The sequence below is a fragment of the Euprymna scolopes genome, chromosome 14, assembly GCF_053919585.1.
Source record: "Euprymna scolopes isolate OS-2025 chromosome 14, ASM5391958v1, whole genome shotgun sequence".
In the NCBI taxonomy this organism is placed as follows: Eukaryota; Metazoa; Mollusca; class Cephalopoda; order Sepiida; family Sepiolidae; genus Euprymna; species Euprymna scolopes.
Genome location: NC_136495.1, coordinates 86,115,910 through 86,139,019, shown reverse-complemented (window position 1 = coordinate 86,139,019; position 23,110 = coordinate 86,115,910). Strand labels below are relative to the sequence as shown.

Below are 23,110 nucleotides of genomic sequence, written 5' to 3'. Positions count from 1 at the left end.
TGATCCTGTGTGACGTCACAAGCAGAATGAAAACAACTGTCCAGACAGAATTTGCAGTGATCCAATAGACCGAAATATCTTGATGAAGTGGAAGCATTACAATACAGTACAAAATATATCTCCAAAATAAAAGCGAAACCATACAAAAACTACTAAATTGTGAAAATCTCTACTTATGAAGCAATTAAGTTATTGCTTATTCACTAAACCTGTTTTTCTGCTCTTATTTACTTATACTGCTTCCCTCTTTTTGGAAATCATAATTTATCATTCTATGAGTGGCCACATATATATTGTTGCTGATGTATGTTACTAAAATAATTGGCACAAGTTATTTCTAAATGTCTGCTTTAAAGTGATAATACTTTGCCTCCAAGACACCTGCCTGTCTGTTTTGCATGATAAACATTAAAAATCCTTATACTCCTAAATCCTCCCCAAATCCCTGTATATCTATATTGTATATTAATGACGTATTCTTGTAAGTATGTCATCTCTCCTCTTCCAACTAGACAAAAAAAAACAATTACTCTTCTCACCAAGCTGATATAAAATTACATACTTTGCGCATACCTTGGGAGGGGGGGTTTAGCTTCCGGTCCTAAACTTTAGTAGAGTGACCCTTTAAAAATCGATAAATACTAAACATCTATAGATTTCTATTGTTAAGGCATGCATTAGCTTAACCTATATTTATATTCTATAGAATATCTTTCAATTAGATGGGATAAAGTACTCGTGATTATCTTTACATGAAAACTAACACTTAAAGCACATTTCGAAATTCACCCTAACCCCTATACTATAATTTCCAATTAGTCACTAATCCACAAACCATATTTTATCTTTTCTTTACCCTAGTAGATATTAACCTTAAATCTACACCCCATACTCATAGATACCTCCTTTCAAAATGTAACCACATCTTCCAATTTTAATCCTATTCTGAGGAGTATAACTTCAAAGCAAATACTAATTCTTTGATACTGACTCTATTAATCCAAACTATCACTTCAGGGGCATAGAAATACCTGACTTTGAAACCAGGCACGGGGAAAACCATTTTGGTGCTGATGGACCCGTAGATCTGGTCAGGTCATCCATCTTGAAGGAAAACTGATTTGTAAACCTGTGCCACTGACCTCATACATCTTGGCACCAAACGGGGAAGGGAGGCTTCCTCAGTCTTTGACGACAACCTCCCTAGAGCTGGGGAATTAATCAAATTACCGGTTTGCAAACCTAAACTACTTAAGGAGTAGATAGGCTCTGCCTATCGCCCGGCTTCCATACTCCTTCTTTGCTTATTAGCCAGGAGCATAGGTGCCGCCGCAGGGACTCATTAGAGACACCCAGTGCTTTGCTTTGTTTCCTGACTAGGGCAATGAATGCCATCCTCCACATTTGGCTCATTCCCTTCCCCTATAGCCAGGCATCTTGGGGGTGCTTGTTTACCATATATGCTAACATGATTGGACTGCTGTTGGACAGGTTTGAGGGTACCGGTTTGATAGTTGCTGGTTGCCGTTTCTGACTGACAGTACAGGAGCCCTAACTCTTTCGTAGCGCTTAGAGCGGCTGCTCTATCATCAGTATAATATCAAAATGTTTGTAGTGGCCTTGCACTCTATCTGCATCTTGGCATTCCCGAGGCCCCATTCCTGTAGATGAGGAGCCGGCTGATGGTCTACTTGTGTTGCATGATGGTGACTATGCACATCCGTTTTGCCTCGCACCCCACCCTAGATCTGAAACTACAAAATAAAATGAAATGACAGCTCAATCAAAAAAAAAAACAACAAAATGTTTAAACCAGACACACACTCAAATAATTCGCCTCCTCCCTTGAGACTTGCATTTACAAATATCATAACTTAGATGATATTGAATCATTTCTCTTAGCACGAAGTGAAACAAACTTGTACTCCTCCATCCCATCTAACACCTTTAACATGTCTGGTTATCTTCTACTTTGTCGTAGACACAAGCACAGACTTGGAGTCTATATTCGTAAGACCCCTCCAATGTCTAAGGAATCAAAACTAGAATCAGGTGACCAGACCTTCATGTGCTTTAAACAAACTTTACAACATAGCGTTAGCTACCTGTATTTTATTTATCGCTCTCCATCAATCCAAGACTGTACTATAATCAATGTCTGTGCCAGCATATTTGTGGCACTCTACCTTGAGACTAACGCCCAAATACATGTATTGGATTGGCTTCTCTAACTACACTGACACAGCTGGTAGCGTCATCCATAACTATGCTATATCCCATTCCTTGACACAGACAGTAACATTCACGACCTGTCTCCCAGATCGTCAGGACTAGCAAGCCTCACTTCTGGATCTATTTCTGGCAACAGTAACAAATACTCATTATCTACTCAGCAATGCTGATCATGCTGTGATAATGATAGACATCACTCTAAACTCTCGATCTCAAGTTGAAGAGCCATTGCTCCAAATGACAAAGGGCTACAATAAGGCTGACTGGGATGCCATTAGAGATCACATCAGAGACGCCCCCTGGGGAAATATCTTTTCTCTTCCTGTAGAACAGTGGGTAAATGAGACTACTGAATGGTTCAAAGCAGCAATTGAAGAACATGTTCCTACCAGGGTTGTGGAGTTGGAGTCGGAAGGAGTCGGAGGTTTTAGCTGGAGTCAGTCGGATTTCGAAAAGTACAAGGAGTCGGAGTCGAATTTTTTATCCGACTCCTTAAGTTCAATGAATTTATTTTTTTTACATGGTTTTCCTGTTTGGTTTTACCATTTTTTTTAATTACATTTTCTAATCAAACAAGGCACATTGCCACTTTGATGTAGGGGGCTGCTATCACAGATCTAAGTTTCAGGGGTACTATGTAGGGAGTTTAGCAGCAAGATGTCCGTTTACATTACACTTGAACTTCTGCATGTCAGTACAGTTAGGGAAGCAGGAAACCGGAAAAGAATTCCAAAATCTAGCAGTTCTGGGGAAGAAGCTATTAGAGTAGAAGGCTTTCTTACACCTAGGGATTTCTACTGTGTAGGGGTAGTACTTTGCTGGTTGTCGGGGGTATTTTCATCGAGGAGGTACAAGAGCTTGTAGTTCGTCAGAGCATCCACCATTAAAATACTTGTAAAACAAGCAGAGGGATGCAACATTTCGTCGATAGGAAAGGTGCTGAAGCTTAGATAACAGTTCAGGTTGGCGACTCTCTTTAGAACACTATCCAGGAGCGAGAGACTAGTAGCAGATGCACCAGCGAAATGTGCAGCAGTACTCCATACATGGGCGAATGGTGGCTTTGTAGAGGTACAGGATACTTTCAGGCGTAAGTAACTTTCTAGCACGGTAGAGAAACCCCATTTTCTTTGCAGCAGCCCTGGCAATGATCTCAATGTATTTATCCAACTCATGTTCCCTGTGAACGTTAAGTCAAGGAGTTTGAACGAAGTACTTTCAGGTAATGTATCTTTAGCTATAACTATTGGTGGTTGGTGAGATTTCATGTAATTCTTAAAGGAAACGAGCTTTATCTTGGCAGCTTTGGACGTTACCATCCATTTCTGACCCCCATTCCACTACAGAATGAAGGTCTTCCTCTAGGTTTTCCGCCATTGCCTTAGATGGGTGCTCATTAGTTTTCCCCACGTACCTGCTACTTAAATACATTGGAAAAACGAAAAAGTCTCACTTTTTTTTGGGGGGGGGCTGCAGAAAATTGATCAGCTGACCCACTTCTGATGGTCCTTCTGGGCTAATTTTTCGATATTTGTCATCCGAAGGATGGGGCTTCAATATGATACCGACTTTGTGAAAGAGACAATTTTATCCGGTAAGGATCGATCCATGATGTACACCTGCATTTATATTATATTGTTTGGACGTACGCCCCATCGAGGACAACCTGGATTCTTCTCTCATTTAAGAAGGATTTAATTATGTTAAGTATTCGTCCAGTAATACCATAGATTTTATTTTCATGAGAAGACCATCATGCCATACCCTGTCAAAAGCCTTAGATATATATAGGGCTACTGCCCTCCCCTCCCCTGCTTTATTGAGTGTTTGGTATATACGTTCAGAGATTACAGTTAGAATATCTGCAGTAGAACGGGCTTGCCTAAATCCATATCGATGGTCAAATAGAAATTTAGCAGCTGTAAGGTAGTGGACTAGAGCTTGATTAATTAAAGACTCAAATATTTTGGCGAAAAGCGGGAGGAGATTAATTGGGCAATAATTTAATGGGTTAGTTCGTTTGCCAAAGATTTTGTAAACTGATACCACAGAAGCAATATTACAACTGTCAGGAAAGCAAGATTTGGTAAGACATTTGTTAAAGAGTTTAGAGAGAACTGGAGCAACCTCAGCAGGGCATTTTTTTTAATAGCACAGCCAGCAGTAAATCAGGTTCACATGCTTTTGAGGTGTCTACGTTTTTTATGATGTACTTGAGAAGGGGTGATTTTCAGATCATCTAGTGTGGTTTCTGTCCACAGAGGAAAATCAAGGAGGGAATGGTTTGCTGGGTCCAAGGATAGTGGGGGAATTATTGATTGCCCATTATTTACTACACTATTGTAGATTTTCCAGAAATCATGAGTTCCTAATTTCTGCGCTTCAATGCATTTCCTGGTGGTTTCAGTATATTCACTCTTAGCTGTTGCTACTTCTTTCTTGCAATTACTTCTAGGTTCTATATAACTTCCGCTGAGCTATGTTCATGTTCCCTTCTATCTCCTATTAGATCCTCTGACCACTCAGTTGTATCAGTTAAGATAAAAATGAAATGTAATAAGTCTTCAGACGTACCTCTCTACCGTACTGTATATCGGTACTCTATGGCTGACTGGGATAGCTTCCATACATTTATATCTGATCTACCTCTGCATTCCATGTTTAAAAAGATGCGTCCTCTATAGTATCAGACCTGACCGAATGGTTAATTGTAGGCATAGACCGATTCATACCATCCAAAAAATTCCAACAAAACCTAACAGCCAGCCATAGTTCTCCCCAGAATGTGCTGCTGCCATCGCGCACAGAAATCACTTTTTCCATAGCTACCAACATGTACTGAGACTAAAACTGCTTTCAGGACTACCAGCAACCACTCTAAAAGAGTAATAAAAATGCAAAAGAGCTATATGCTCAGTCCGTTTAATCCAAAGCAGCTGAGCAGCGGCTTGGTCCTCACCAGTTTTGGGAAATACCAAACAGGATCCTGAACAGAAACATGCGTTCTAACCCAACCATCATCAATGGACCTGAGATCATCTCGTCAGCATCAGACAAGGACAAAGCATTTGCCAAGAACTTTGCCATTAATTCTACCCTATGTGACGAAGGCCATCAACTCCCCGTATTTCCTCCTATAACAAACAACACGCTATGCCACATACAAATATCTGTGCGTGATGTTACCAAGCTAATCAAGAACCTTGATTCCAGTAAAGCAACTGGCCCTGACGGCATTCCAATTATAGTGTTGAAAAAGCTTCAACCAGAACTTGCCTCCATACTTACAAAACTTTTTAAGGAAAAGTGCTTCCGAACACCCTGGAAAACCTCATCAGTATGCCCTGTATTTAAGAATTCAGGTGATAAGTCATCTCTCTCTCAGTACAGACCAATAAGTCTCCTGTGTGTCATGAGTAAGCTGCTGAAATCCATATTAAATAGAGAAGTAGTCAACTACTTCAGCAAAAATAACCTCAGTGACATGTAATATGGTTTCTGCTAGATCTACAGCAGATGTGGTAACGGTTATATCTCATAGGATTAGTGAATTTCTTGACAAAGGGTTCCTTTCTAGGGCAATTGCTCTTGACATGTCAAAGGCCTTCGATAAGGTATGGCATAAAGGCTTACTTCACAAGATTTCCAACTACGGTATAACTGGAAATGTTTTCTCAATTATGAAATCATTTCTCTCTGGTAGGCTCATGAGTAGTGGTTAATGAGCAGAAATCGGAGGCCCATAATATTAATGCTGGAGTCCCATCATGGGCCCAACTCTCTTCCTGATCTACATCAATGATCTCCCAAAACTCATACTTAAATCATTCGTTGACATCTATGCTGATGATATGACCATCTATGGCCATACACCAAAGGCTGTAAATGACAAAGTTCTCTCTGATTCTCTTCCCTCTGATCTTGAGCATGTGGTACAGTAGGGGGAAGAGGTGACTGGTTACTTTTAATGCATCTAAAACCAAGCTCCTATTTTTACATCATCAATGCTCTCATCCCCATCTGGCATCAATTGAAATGGATGGCTCTCGTCTTGGGGAGTCTCCATGTTTTGATAAGCTTCTGGGTTTGACCTTTACTCCTGATCTGAAATTGAACATGTACATCAAGTCTGTTGCCAAGGTTGCTGGAAAAATCGTGGGATCCTTCTACCATTCCAGAAGATATCTTACTGCTGATGCAATTCTCTATAAAAGCCAAGTACGTCCAAGGATGGAGTACTGCTGCTTTGACAGAGTACAAAATAGACTTTGTGGCTTAGTGGGGGATGCCCTTTTCTCTTCCCTGCAACTTCTCTCCCACAGAAGAGACGTTGTGAGCCTGTCTTTGTTTTATCATTACTTGCATGGCAAGTGCTCGTCTGAGCTCCAATCTCTGGTCCCCCCTCGCCAATCTTCATGATAAACACCTGTCTAGCTGAAACCACTGTCAATAATTTTCCCCACTCTTTATCTGTGCCTAAATCAAAACGTAGATTCCATGAACAAAGCTTCTTTTTTAGAAGTGCACGCCTGTGGAACTTACTTCCGTTTGCCTGTTTCCCACCTGACTACAACTTGGATGTCTTCAAGTCCAATATAAACAACTTCCTGATGAACCGCCCCTTAAGCAAGACACCTTATCAAATCTCAAATACTAACGATTACTACGATATTATCCCATTGATTATTGTACATGCAATAACCCTTATCCCAGAGTAGCTTCCGGGCCTGGATAAGTGGTGATCACCATGTAAAAAAAAAAAAAAAAAAAAAAAAAAAAAAAACAATTCGACTCTGCTCTTGAGGTTCGCTTTCACAAATATCCGTGGGCTTAGAGGTAATATAGATGATGTAGACTCTTACCTTTTAGTAAACTCCCCGGATATCTTAGCATTAAGTGAAACAAAATTACATTCTTCAATCCCCTCCAACTACTTTAACATTACAGGATACCTTCCACTTTACCGTAAGGACTCTGATAGATGTATGCACACCTTTAGAGTCTATATTCGTAGCACCCTCCCTTAAACTAGAGAGAAAAATCTTGAATCTGATGACCAGGCTTTCATCACTGCGTTAGTTTCTTATATTTTCTGTTTCTGTTTTTTCATCAAGTCAGGATTGTACTCTAATCGATCATGACTTTGATAGTATAGATGCAGCACTCTCCTTAGTAACACCCAAATACATGCGTTTGGTGACTTTAATGTCCACCATAAAAATTGGCTTGGTTCCTCAGATTACACAGATGCAGCTGGATGCTCTACTCATAGCTTCTCCATTCCCTCACATAAACAGTAATGTTTCCAACTGGCCTATCAGATCGTGAACCTCAGCATGCTTCACTTCTAGACCTATTCCTCACCACAGAGGATTGTGTGACTAATGCCCATAGTCCACTTGGAAACGCAGACCACCTAGTGGTATCGGTTGACATCACATTTAAATCCCAACCTCAAGGTGAGGAATCATTGCTCCAAACCAAAAGGTACTACAACAGCGCTTACTGAGAAACCATTAGAGAACACATCTGAGATGCTCCATGGACCGATATCTTCTCTCTTCCTGCTGAACAGAGTGCCAATGAGACAACTGAATGGTGCAAAGCGGGAATTGAAGCACATGTTCCCACACGGAAATATTATAGCAAGCCCCACTCACCCCCATGGTTCACTACAGATTGTGTAGCTGCCATTGCACAAAGACAGCATGCATTCCACCGGTTTGTACGTCATAAGTCAAATACAAATAGGCAAAATTCATAGATGCTAGAAATCATTGTAAGAGGGAAATAGTGACAGGCAAAAGAAAGCATACTGAAATAATCAGGGAATGCATAGAATCGCCAAAGATAGGAACTCGTCATTTCTGAAAAATCTATACTAGTGTAGTGTATAAAGGACAATCAGTGATTTCTCCACTGAACAACAACCAGAAGGTTGCAGGCACGGTAACAGAAAAGGCGAAACTGCTCTCCTGGCGATTGCCTCTAACTCCACCTTAGAGCCAACAAACAACTCCCTCCCAAATTTCCCTATGAGGACTAAAGCCACATTAGATGATATAAAAATCACCCCTTCTCTTGTCTGCGATACATCCAAGTCCTTTGACAAAGTCTGGCTCAGAGGGCTGCTAATGAAAACTAAATCGTACATTACAACTGGACGTATACTAAATATAATTAGATCCATCTTAGACAATAAAAGCATGCAGGTTGTCATTAATGGACATACGTCCAAGCAGCATAACATTAATGCAAGAGTGTCTCACGGGTCGATCCTTGGACCATTATATTATTCCTGATATTCAAAAACGACCTCTCTGATAATATTGTTTCCGACATGGGTATATTTGCTGATGATACAATGCTCTATAACATGCATTAGGGAAGAAAAGATGTAAATAAATCTAAGACAATCGAAAATCATTAGAAAATGACCTCCAGACCATAGTTGAATGGGGACGCAAATGGATGGTAATATTTAATGCTCGTAAAACTAAGCTGCTCTCCTTTAACAATTACAAGACACCTCTCAAACCGCTTATATCAATGAAAAATAACACCCAACCTGAGACTTCTACCTTTAAATTCCTTTTTTGGGACTATTTTACCATATTTTACTTTGTGGGCAATATGAACTGGAACAAATACATAGAGGACATTGCAAAGATGGTGGGTTCCCTCTATCGAGCTAGAAGATTACTCGCACCTGAGAGTATCCCGTACCTCTACAAGGCCACCATTCACTCATGCATGGAGTGTCGTTGCCACATCTGCACTGGTGCATCTACCACTAGTCTCTCTATCTTGGATAGGTTCCAAAAAGAGTTGTCAATCTAATCGGTCCCACTTTATCAACTAAACTCCAGCTCTTGTCTTATCACCACAATGTTGCATCTCTTTGCATGTTTTAATGGAATGTGTTCTGATGAACTCGTTGCACTTGTACCCCATACATATCCCCGACAAACCATTTAATAATAAAATCACTTCACTGTTGAGGTCCCTAGATGCCAAAAAGCTTTCTATTCTAATAGTTTCTTCCCTTGAACAGCTGGACTTTGGAATTCCCTTCCTGCTACCGGCTTTCCTGGTCGTACTGATATGCAGAAGTTTAAATGTAACATAAACCGACATCTTGCTAATCTTTTCTAGGCATGGTCTCAAAAAGTAGCCATTTTCATCCAAGTGGTGATATGTCTTGTTGGGAATTAACATGAGTAAAAATAAATAAAAAATAATAAAGCTGGTAGAGTGTATATGTGATTATATTTATCATACGAGTGAATGTTACACATAAAAAATGATAGACATGAAAAGTAATTATGAAATGATGAATAAGTGTGGGAGGCTGGTATATGGATCTGCAGAATAGATTTCCACATAGGGGTCAAGGAGTCGGAGCCTAAGATATCAAAGGAGTCGGAGTCGGCATTTTAGGAATTCAAGGAGTCGGAGTCGGACTTTCACCATCCGACTCCGCAACCCTGGTTCCTACACGGAAGTTCTATAGCAAACCCCATTCTCCCCAATGGTTTACTTCTACTTGCGCAGCTGCCATTGTTCAGAGGAACATGCATACCGTAGCTGTGGAGAAAGAAGTGGCTTACCGTTAAAGCGGCTGCGCGTTTGTGCCTGCAGAGCACAAATTGAGAATCAAGATGGCGTCCGCAGGCTTTTATGTGGAAAAAAGTCTCGGGGAATCTCGTACCCTGGTTCCATAAATAACGAGGAAAGGAAAGCGGGAGGAGAGACGATTTTTAGTCACTAAAGCGAACGGACGTGTGTAAAAGAAGAGGTAGAAGAAAAGAGTGGTGAACGAAACAAACAACGACTCGGTTGAAAGTAGAATTGTAACGAACACAAGCTATTCCGGCATGACGTCAGGATTTGACCCCAAGCTAATTCCCCTGTTTGATGGCAGTAGTACTGATCACTCAGTGCAGGAATGGGTGGAAAAAGTAGAAAAAAGTAGAATTAATATGTCAGCTCAGTGGGGTGAAGCATATGGAATGCGTGGTCCCAATGCGCCTCACTGGGGGAGCATATGCAGTATACCAGCAGTTGGCTGATGAGAAGAAAACAGATTTCGCCTGCATCAAGCACGCCCTTTTTACAGCATTTGCGTTAGATCCAGTTACTGCATGGAAGGAATTCATGGCCTGAAAATTACATCCCGGGGAAACGGTGGATGTGTATCTGGCTGAGCTAAAAAGGCTATCGGTCCTTTTTGGAGGGATGTCAAACAAAGGCTTGGTGTGCGCCTTTGTTGCAGGATTACCTAAGAGTGTGGAAGATCTTCTCCGTGCCTCATCCCAAGTGGATGAGATGGACATATCGGAAGTATTGGCGCGGGCACGAGCAATACTAAAGAAAAGCCCTAACACTATAGACCAAGCGGCAGCTGTACAACCATCACAGGTTGGATTGCAGGACCTGGGTGCAGCTACAACCTGCTATAAGTGTGGAGGACCCAACCATTTGGCCCGTGATTGTCTTTTGTCACGTCAACCAACTCGAAAACTTGACGGCCGCAGTGCTACAAGTGCAAAAAACGCAGACACCTGGCCCGCACCTGTCTGGGAAATGGGCAAGGGGAAGAAGCTACAGCACCAGTCTTCTCCCCAGATCGTCATTGAGCAGGGCGCTACCCACTGTAAGCATACACATTAATGGAAGCGAGTGCCTCGCACTTGTAGATACTGGGTGCACCCAGACTCTCGTGAGCAAGATATGCTGTGCCACTTGGAAAGCAGAGAGAATTCTGGTACTAACTGTAAGCGGAGGTTCACTAGCCTCTTGTGGGGTGAGCATTATCCGCGCAAGCATCAACGATGGGCCTGCAGTAGCTGTGCGAGCCCTGGTTGTGGAGGGAGAGCTTCTCGGGTACGACCTACTACTGGGTATGGAGTTGATTACACAACTGGGTGGAACTGTGTACAGAACTGGCAAGGTACAGTTCTCCCGCTGTGAGGAACACGTTTGAGCTGCCATAACTCTCGACAAGCCTGACTTTCGTGCAGAGTATGATAGAAACACCAATGCATGGACGGCGTCTTGGAAGTGGTCAAACGATCAGCCACCAATATCCTTGCGGAACCGGTTATCGGAATATCCCCCACCCATGTGGCTAAGGGAACAGTATGAAGAAGAACTGCAGATGTGGATCGACAATGGCTGGCTTCTTCCATACCCAGAGGATGAGCTTGGCCCCCACACGAGGGCTGATTCCCTTGATGGGTGTCGTACAAGAGACCAAACAAAAGGTCCGCCCCGTCCTAGACTACCGTGAGCTCAATGAGCATGTCGACCCATATACGGCAAGGGCTGATGTGTGTACACTCAAATTAAGGGAGTGACGACAGCAGGGATCGAACGTGGCAACTCTGGACCTATGTAGGGCCTATCTGCAAATACGCATTGAGAGGAAATTGTGGCCATTTCAGACTGTGGAAATTGGAGGAACCCGATATTGTCTAACCAGGCTAGGGTTCGGTCTAAATGTGGCACCAGGCATTATGACAGCAATCATGCATGCTATCCGGAAGCAAGATGAGGCAGTGCAACGGGCAACATCCTCATACATCGATGATATATTCGTCAATGAGAGCCTCATATCAGCGCAATTGGTTAGAATGCATTTTGAGAGCTTTGGACTGACATATAAGGAACCAGAGCGTCTGTGCGATGGAGCAAAAGTTCTCAGCCTGCACATGTGCAATAGCAAGGAGGGACTTTGCTGGAGAAGAGGAAGTCATGTCCCCAAGGTCCCATCAAACATCACTCGACGAACAGTGTTTTCGCTTTGTGGAAAGATGGTAGGTCATTTCCCTGTGTGTGGTTGGCTCAGGGTGGCCGTGGCGGCCATAAAAAGACGTGCAACAGCCGTGGACATTCATCGACAGTGTGGACATCCTGGCATCAAGCGGACACTGTACTTTGTCAAGATGATTGATCCAGGAGTAGAAAAAAAAGATATCCGGAGAGTGGTGGAAAGTTGCGAGGCCTGCCAATCCATCGACCCAGCTCCAGCACGATGGAAGAAAGGGGAGTTGGGAGTGAGTGATAAGTGGCAGAGAGTGGGCATGGACATCACACACTATGGTGGCAACCACTTCCTTACCCTCATCGATTGTGGGCCTACACGTTTCGCGGTCTGGAGACTCCTCGGGCGCCAGGACTCTTGCACCATTATTTGCCAGCTGTCATCCATGTTCTGTGAAAGAGGTGCGCCCGATGAAGTGCTGACAGACAACGACCCAGCCTTTTGCAGCCATCAGATGAGGCAGTTCTTACAAGAATGGAGTGTGCGGCTGCGGCTTAGATGCGCTTATGTGCCTTCTGGCAATGGTATAGCTGAGAGAATCCATCGCAGCATCAAAACAATTGCAGTCAGGAAGCAGTGCACCATCGCAGAAGCTGTGTACTGGTATAATCTCATGCCGAAGGATGGCGTCTCTCCAGGAACGGCGCCTGCAAACGCAATCTATCAGTACCGTGTCCGAGTAAAAGGAATCCACCCCGATACAAATGTGGCCACTGAGATAGAACGGAATCGATATGCGAAAGGGGATGCTGTCTGGGTGAAGCCGCCAAGAAACCGATGTACTGACAAGTATAAACGGGGCACATTGACCGATGTGGTGAGTCAGCAGTGTGTCCAGGTTGATGGCGTACCCCGTCATGTTAGGGACCTACGGCCGGCGACACATGTACCACCTCCAGTGGACGATGAGAGTGATTCTGACTCTGTGACGAGTGGGCCATCGCTTTGGTTTGCACCATCCCTATCAAGCAGTGACTCTGATATCAGTAGCCTCCACGGAGATGAAGCCTTCCCCGACCATCAGGCGGTGGATGAGAGCGCACGCAAAAACGAGAGCAGCACTGTCCCCCCCTCGCAGAAGCACCCGACGGCAGCGATCACCACCCCCCTGCTGTCTCTGTGATCATGAGTGGAGAAAGAAGTGGCTTACCGTTAAAGCGGCTGCGCATTTGTGCCTGCAGAGCACAAATTGAGAATCAAGATGGCGCCCGCAGGCTTTTATGTGGAAAAAAGTCTTATGGAATCTCAGGGAATCTCGGAGAATCTCGTACCCTGGTTCCATAAATAACAAGGAAAGGAAAGCGGGAGGACAGACGATTTTTAGTCACTAAAGCAAACGGACGTGTGTAAAAGAAGAGGTAGAAGAAAAGGACTCGGTTGAAAGTAGAGTTGTAACGAACACAGTAGCTTTATCCGGCATAAGTCCTGTATAAACAGACAAAAGTTTATAGAAGCTAGAAGTAATTGTAAGAAAGAAGTAACAACAGTTAAGTGTGAATATGCTGGAACGCATTGATATACCAGGAAACGCATTGATATACCAGGAAACGCATTGATATACCAGGAAACACATTGATATACCAGGAAACGCATTGATATACCAGGGAACGCATTGATATACCAGGGAACGCATTGATATACCAGGGAACGCATTGATATACCAGGAAACGCATTGATATACCAGGAAACGCATTGATATACCAGGAAACTCATTGATATACCAGGAAACGCATTGATATACCAGGGAACGCATTGATATACCAGGAAACGCATTGATATACCAGGGAACGCATTGAAGTCAAGAAATTAGAACTCATGATTTCTGGAAAATCTATAATAGTGTAGTAATATATAATAGTGTAGTAATATATAAAAGTGTAGTAATATATAATAGTGTAGTAATATATAATAATGTAGTAATATATAATAGTGTAGTAATATATAATAGTGTAGTAATATATAATAGTGTAGTAATATATAATAGTATAGTAATATATAAAAGTGTAGTAATATATAATAGTGTAGTAATATATAAAAGTGTAGTAATATATAATAGTGTAGTAATATATAATAATGTAGTAATATATAATAGTGTAGTAATATATAATAGTGTAGTAATATATAATAGTGTAGTAATATATAATAATGTAGTAATATATAATAATGTAGTAATATATAATAGTGTAGTAATATATAATAGTGTAGTAATATATAATAGTGTAGTAATATATAATAGTGTAGTAATATATAATAGTGTAGTAATATATAATAGTGTAGTAATATATAATAGTGTAGTAATATATAATAGTGTAGTAATATATAATAATGTAGTAATATATAATAGTGTAGTAATATATAATAGTGTAGTAATATATAATAGTGTAGTAATATATAATAATGTAGTAATATATAATAATGTAGTAATATATAATAGTGTAGTAATATATAATAGTGTAGTAATATATAATAGTGTAGTAATATATAATAGTGTAGTAATATATAATAGTGTAGTAATATATAATAGTGTAGTAATATATAATAATGTAGTAATATATAATAATGTAGTAATATATAATAATGTAGTAATATATAATAGTGTAGTAATATATAATAGTGTAGTAATATATAATAATGTAGTAATATATAATAATGTAGTAATATATAATAGTGTAGTAATATATAATAGTGTAGTAATATATAATAGTGTAGTAATATATAATAGTGTAGTAATATATAATAGTGTAGTAATATATAATAGTGTAGTAATATATAATAATGTAGTAATATATAATAGTGTAGTAATATATAATAGTGTAGTAATATATAATAGTGTAGTAATATATAATAGTGTAGTAATATATAATAATGTAGTAATATATAATAGTGTAGTAATATATAATAGTGTAGTAATATATAAAAGTGTAGTAATATATAATAGTGTAGTAATATATAATAATGTAGTAATATATAATAGTGTAGTAATATATAATAGTGTAGTAATATATAAAAGTGTAGTAATATATAATAGTGTAGTAATATATAATAGTGTAGTAATATATAATAGTGTAGTAATATATAATAGTGTAGTAATATATAATAGTGTAGTAATATATAATAGTGTAGTAATATATAATAGTGTAGTAATATATAATAGTGTAGTAATATATAATAGTGTAGTAATATATAATAGTGTAGTAATATATAAAAGTGTAGTAATATATAAAAGTGTAGTAATATATAAAAGTGTAGTAATATATAATAGTGTAGTAATATATAATAATGTAGTAATATATAAAAGTGTAGTAAATGATGGGCAATCAACAATACCCCCACTATCCAACAATCATAAGGTTGTTTGCACAGCAACTGAAAAAGCTAATATGCTTGCCTGTCAGTCTGCCTCAAACTCTACCTTGGACCCAGCAAATCATTCCTTCCCTGAATTTTCCTCGGCGGACAGAAACCACACAAGTTGATCTGAAAATCACCCCTTCTCAAGTACATGATATCATAAAAAACCTAGACACCTCAAAAGCATGTGGACCTGATCTCATCTCGGCTGTGCTATTAAAAAAAATGCTCCACTGAGGTTGCTCCACTTCTCTCTAAACTCTTTAACAAATGCCTTAATAAATCTTGCATTCCTAACTGCTGAAAAATTGCTTCTGTGGTACCGGTTTACAAAAACTCTGAAAGAACCGACCCATTAAATTCTCACCAAATTAGCCTCCGTCCTCCTTTCGCCAAAATATTTGAATCCTTAATTAATAAAGCTCTAGTCCACCACCTTACAGCTGCTAAACTTCTGTCTGATGCTCAATATGGATTTAGACAAGCCCATTCTCCTGCAGATATTCAAACTGTAATCTCTGAACATACCAAGCACTGGATAAAGCAGAGGAATGGAAAGCAGTAGCCCTAGATATATCTAAGGCTTTTGACAGGGTATGGCATGATAGTTTTCTCATGAAAATACAATCCTATGATATTACTGGACGAATACTTAATTAAATCCTTCTTAAATGAGAAAAGAATTCAAGTTGTCCTCAATGGGCGTACGCCCAAACAATATGATATAAATGTGGGTGTACCTCAGGGATTGATCTTTGGTCCTTTATTACTTCTGATATTCATAAATGACTTGTCTGATAAAATTGTCTCTGAGATGGGTATATTTGCAGACAACACCACACTCTATAGTAGGCACGTGGGGAAAACTAATGAGCACATACCGAAGGTAATGGCAGAAACCCTGGAAGACTGTAGTGGAATGAGGTTAAAAATGGATGGTAACGTTCAACGGTGCCAAGACAAAGCTGGTTTCCTTTTAATAATTACATGAAACCTTTCAGGTAATGTATCTTTAGCTATTAGTGGTTGGTACAACCACTAATAGCTATGGCTAAAGATACATTACCTGAAAGTACTTCGTTCAAACTCCTCAGTTTAACGTTCACAGGAAACATGAGTTGGAATAGATACATTGAGATCATTGCCAAGGCTGCTGCAAAAAGATGCTAGAAAGTTAGTTATGCCTGAAAGTATCCTGTCCCTCTACAAAGCCACCATTCACCCATGTATGGAGTACTGGTGACACATTTGGGCTGGTGCATCTGCTACTAATTTCTCGCTCCTGGACAGGGTTCAAAAGAGAGTTGCCAACCTGATAGGTTCAGAACTATCATCTAAACTTCAGCCCCTGTCCCACTGATGAAATGTTGCATCCCTCTGCCCTTTTTCAAGTATTTTAATGGTGGACACTCTGACGAACTACAAACCCTTGTACCTCCTCAACGAAAATACCCCCCGACAAACCCAACAAGCAGTGAAGTCTCACCCTTTCACAGTAGAGATCTCTAGATTTAAAAAAGCTTTCTACTCTAATAGTTTCTTGCCCAGACCTGCTAGACTTTGGAATTCTCTTCCAGGTTCCTGCTTCCCCAACTGTACTGACATCAGATGTTCAAGTATAATATGAACAAACACCTTGCTGCTAAATGCTCTATATAGTACCACTGATAGTAGCCAGTACATCAAAATGGCAATGTTCCTTGTTTAGAGTAAAAATGTAATAAAGCAAAAAGAAAAAAACTGATAAAACCAAACAGGAAAACCATGTAAAAAATATAATTTACGGGACTTAAGTTGTCGGAGTCAGATAAAAAAAAATTCTGACTCTGATTCTTAGTACTTTTAGAAATCTGACTCCGACTCAAGCTAAAACCTCCAACTCCTTCCAACTCCGCAACCCTGCATGCAACACAAGTAGACCATCAGTCAACTCTTCATCTACAGGAATGTGGCCTCTGGAAAGCCCACGAGATGGGTGCAGGGTCCCTTTCCATGTACAACATGGCACTACAACTTATATTATACAACTGATAATGGAGCAGCTGCTCTAAGCGCTATCAAAGAGTTAGGGCTCCTGTTACTATCAGTTTGAAACAGCAGCCAGTAACTGTCAATCCGGTACTCCCAACGCCTCAGACAAAAGTCAACCCAATCCAATTGCATTGACGTATATGGCACTCAAGCACCCCCAAAGTGCCCAGTTTTAGGGGATGGGAATGTGGCGGAAGTGGGAAACAGCATTTATATAGTAAAAAAAAGTTTTGGTAAGTTGGTAGGATCGAACCCAAAACCCTGAGGCAAAGTTGGAAAATAAAATGTGAAAAAAACATGACACGTTAACCGCTCGGCCAGCCAGAATGATTTACTGAAAGATGTTTGAATTGACAGGTGCCCGCACTTAATGACGTCAAGTGGAAGTCGTAGAGTTAACATTTTGTGCGAGCGTTACGACGATGACGACGACGACATAAGCAATAGCTATTCAGCAGTTAACATTTTCTGTGGGACAGTTTTTAATGAGGTCAATAACCCAGTTTGTTTGTTTTTTACCTAACTTTGGGAAAAACCAGCTCCCTTGTTTATTAGGGGAGTGTCTCGTCTCGAAATGAAAGCAACCGTCTGATATGACGATGGTAAACTGACATTGACCAAACATTACATCGCTTTCTGGAAACCACTGGCCGTAGGCCAGGGATTCAAATCGAGTTTTGCTTTTTTTATGCCGAAAAACGAAAGCAACATGCGTCAATCCCAAAATGTTGAATATTTAAGTTTAAAAGTAGGGCAAATTAAATAGACAGGCGACCCCCCTTGTTAAGTTGTAGATATTATCATTTAGACAGCATATAAAAAACTTTAAAAATGAGCGACGGCCTCAAGAACCCGCCGGAAAAAAGCCTTTTGCAGACATACACAAAAAGCGAACCTACATACACACGTTTTCGATTTTATATATATATAGATAACTAATATATATATATATATATATATATATATATATATATATATATATATATATATATATTAAATGCAACTTCTAATCTGCTCATATGCATGTTTGTGTTTCTCGCTCAAAACCCTTCGTCCTGCAATAATTTACATATATAATATACAATAACATGAAGATCACTGACAAGGAAAACATTGTAAACAAACAAGCAGATCAATTTTAACTAAATTCATCATCACAAAAACAAAATAAAAAATTTAAAGTTATAAAACAAACTGAAGAAAAAAATTAACTTCAAATGAAAAAATGAAAGAAAAGTACAACCAACCATTCAATTGCAAAGAACTAAAAGAAGTAATACACAAATCTCATGATACAGATCTGCTACCAGATCAGACTGTTTGATGCAGCTGGTACTGATGAAATCCATTATTAATTTCTTAAAAAAACTACCAAAACCATCTCTAGACTACAAATATACAATGAAATATGGATAAATAAGAATATCTCAAAAAAATGAAAGCATGCTATAGTGTCCAAACCAAAAAAAAAAGATCATACAGATCCAATAAACTACTGACCCAATGCCCTTCCTAGCTGTCTATGACATTTGAAAGAATGGTTAATAAAGGATTAACTTGGTTCTTTGAAAAACCTGATTACAGAACATCAGTCAGGTTTTAGGAAAAGAAGCCATTTAATAAGACTTGAAACCTGCATAAGAGAGGCATTGGCCTAGAAAGAACACATAATAGCATTTTTTTTTTTTTTTACCTTAAAAAGGCATATAGCACTACTTGGAAGTATGGCATCAAAGGAGACGTGCATAAACCTTAAGAAGCATCCTATCCATCACCCTTTTCAATATCAAAATAAATAATATAAAAAACATAGACACAGGAATCAACTACGCTCGATATGTAGACAACCTATTCATATACTATCAATCAAAATATATACCAACAGCCAAACGCAAACACCAACTCTGCCTAAATAAGATAAATAAATGGTTCACAGAAAATGGATTCAAATTTTTAGAAGAGAAAACAAAATGCATACATTTCTGTAAAATACAAAAGTTGCATCACGATGCCACCTTAAAACTGAACAATAATAATATCCCAGTCATTGACCAACACAAATACTTGGGTATCATATATGATAGGAAATTAACATTTATACGACACATAAAGTACTTAAAAACAAAATGCCACAAAACCATACAATTAATCAGTGTTAATACACACCAACTGGGTGCCAATAAAATTACATTATTAAAACTGTATCGATCCTTAATCGACTACAGATGCTACATATATGGAACGAATTGGATACGATACACCACCAAAGATTGAGATTGGCCTTAGAAACCTACAATGAAGAGCCTGTATGTGGAGGCTAACAAACCACTACTGACCCTAAGAAAACAAAAACTAGCTCTACAATATTAGTTAAAGCTTGCATCCTGTTCATCAAATGTTGCATATCAATGTGTTTTTATCCACAATATACACACCTCTTCAACAAAAAAGAAAATATGATCAAACACTACAGTCTCCATGTAAAGAACTTCCTCACAGAAATCCAAATAGACACAACAAAAATATATGAATCTATCAACTCGGAAACTTCACTTTGGATGGTTGAACATCCATAATATTAAAATTGAGTAAATGTTCTCAAACAAAAACCCATTCCTCAACCTTCCATGAAGAACTGCTTAATATTCAGAATAGATATAAAGAATACTCACAAATCTACACAAATGAATCAAAGGATGGAGAGAGGATAGGATGCGCAGTCATCATTAAAAAAAAAATTAAATTAAAGAAAAGACTCCTGGATGGGGCTTCTTAGTGCAGTGGTGTCTGCCATTGACTTGGCGCTATCGGTATGATAACCATAAAAAATATCTCATCCTTACAGATTTTCTATCGGTACTTCTATCACTGAAAGAAAAAAATATGACAAATCAACAAAATAAACAATGAACAAATACATAACTGGATTTCAAGCCGCATCGACATCTGCATCCACATCGACATCTGCATCCACAACTACATCGACATCCACATCCACAACTACATCGACATCCACAACTACATCGACATCCACATCGACATGAACAAAAAAGTTGATAAAGCAGCAAAAGAATCACTTCAACAAAACAATGGAAAAAATCCCTTATATAAACCTAAAACCCCAAATATATATATATTGTAGTAAGTAAGTTATAAAATATATATGGCAATTAAGCTATACTGACTATGCCGCGTTTCATCCATTCTAGGATTCTTCAGGTTTATGCGAAAATTTTATGGTTGTCTTGTGTTTTTATATATGCACCTTCTATGGAGTTTTTTGTTAGCCAGTCAGCTTTCTAGTATCCACCGCATCCTTCCTAATCAGCCAATAAGCAGGCACTTACAGGACAAAGGCCCATTTGACACCCGTTCCTTTGTGTTGACACCCGTTCCTTTGTGTCTTGCTATTTAGCATAGACATCTAGGTTAAGTTTCTTTTTTATATGTTAGTTTATATATATATATATATATACATATGTATGTGGTAGTTTATGTATATGCATGTTTGTTTATTTATTTTATTTGTTTATTTTCTATTGTTATTGTTAGTTTTAAAATTATTTTGTATCTCTATCCTAGAGTAAATTTTATCCTGTGAACACAATTGTTCGCTATTTCTCTCCTACAGTTTAATAGATGTTGAGCTTCTTTAAAGTATAGGATAGCAAATTTTTTGTGAAGGCATAATCTACATGGATCGTCTAGGTCTCTACATGTGTTTGCTTGTCTTACTATTTTCCATTCGACTACTGCCGCTTTCCTTGAGTTCCCAGTATTTGTTTGCTAGCATTGTTTTCATATGGTGTTTTTTATTATTGAATGTACTTTAACAGAAAATAGCAAGAACATTAAAACTTATGCACAGAGAATAAACTATTCAAAATAATACCAAACATTGGAATAAGAGATACAAAAAAATGTCAAGAAAAGAAGAAGTAGTAATGACTAGACTGCGAATAGGTCACACTCATGTCACTCACTCACATCTACTAAAAGGAGAAGAGGTGCCTATTTGCATAACATGTCAGGAGCCGTACACAGTACATCATATACCAACAGGCTGTGTGGAATGTAAATAGGCCCGAATGAAGCATTACCATTAAGGTCGATATTTAACAAAATTGACCCAGAAAAAAATTATTGAATTTCTGAAAGAGATTAAAATATACAACAAAATATAAGATTCCACAAAAAAATATTAAAAACAACTAACCAAATCTAACACATTACAATTAATGTTTCGGCATTAAATAACCCAAAAGTGGTTGATATGCCATAAAACAAAACAAGCAAACCTGTTACTCTCCATCTCGATGTCATTTTAATTACAAACACAATGGAAAGAGTTTGAATAAATCTGGCCTTTTAGAATACTTAACTGGATGAATATTTCTAACATCACAACTGTCTGCAGGATAAAGAACTGTAAGAATGAAACTTCACAAAAATGCTCTGTATGGTCAGTATAAACAGAATGCTCATCTGAAGTTTATTTTTCAAAGACAAAAAGGAAAATCCTCTTTTGCGTTCAGTGACGGAGGCAGAAGAGCCCGATGATCATGTTGTAAATTGTTTCAGGAAAGGTAAAAAATATCAAGTATAATCCAGAGAAATAAAACTTTTTTTTACTAATGAGTTTATCTTAAGAATTAGCAGATGTTATGTAACTGCAATATCCATCCTGTTTATTCTTTTTTTTTTCCAGGACCAGGGATCTATTATGGAGACATTGATGTCGAGGGAACTGCTGGACCAAACTCTGTTACAGCCAATGTTAAACTTATGTCGTATCCTTAAAATGTTGGATTTTTTCTTAAAAAATTATAACTTTATATTTATTTTGGTCACAAGTAATCTATCTATTATATAAAAGGCAAAATGTGTGTGTGTGTGAGTATGTTTGGATGTCCGCTAAAAACTTTTGAAAGACGGAACCAAATTTCACAAAGTCGGTATCATATTGAAGCCCCATCCTTCGGATGACAAATATCGAAAAGTTAGCCCAAAAGGACCATCAGAAGTTGGTCAGCTGATCGATTTTCTGCAGGCCCCCCCCCCCCAAAAGTGACATTTTTTCGTTTTTCCAATGTATTTAAGTAGTAATGATGGATTGATCTAATGATATTTATACGTAATTAGAAAAACGCTAAGTCATGTCACGTGACGTGACGTCACCATCCAGTAATTGCGATGTCTGTAAATAAACACTTTTCTTATCGATAATTTTGCGAGATTAATTCTACGTCGGTATATATAATATTACACGTTATGAAAATGTTTCCAACGTGATTAACTGGTTAAAAATAGTAAATATACGAGAGTATAACGAAAAATGTCAAGAAAAAATGATAAGGGATAAAAAAAAATTCAGCTTAAAAATATTCACCAATAAAAAAAAAAGATCGTTATATTTAAGCTAAAAAAAAAAAAACAGCCATTTTCTTTTTTGTATTATTACCACGTGACCTATTACCTCTGTTTAACTGGGGGGGGGGAGAGGCCGCTTGAAAACCAACAAAAACAGTACTTTTCTTTTTTATATTAGTAACACTACGACCTAATTCTATTGAGGGGGAGGATGAGATATGAAACTGCTTTAACCGTCTTATACAGCTTAATTTTCTCCCGAGCATTATCTCCTATTAAAAAAAGATGCACAATTTATAT

At 38.6% G+C, this 23,110-nt stretch overlaps 1 protein-coding gene across 5 annotated transcripts in view; it reads left to right on the top strand.

The window, feature by feature from the left end:
• The window catches only part of LOC145293143 (vacuolar protein sorting-associated protein 18 homolog), a 326,884-nt gene that overhangs the window by 133,664 nt on the left and 170,110 nt on the right, over positions 1-23,110 (top strand). For all 5 annotated transcript variants that reach the window (XM_080139563.1, XM_080139561.1, XM_080139559.1 and 2 more), the window contains exon 11: positions 22,149-22,230. In XM_080139563.1, the coding sequence (XP_079995689.1) occupies positions 22,149-22,230 (82 nt within the window). The remainder of the gene's footprint in view (positions 1-22,148; positions 22,231-23,110) is intronic.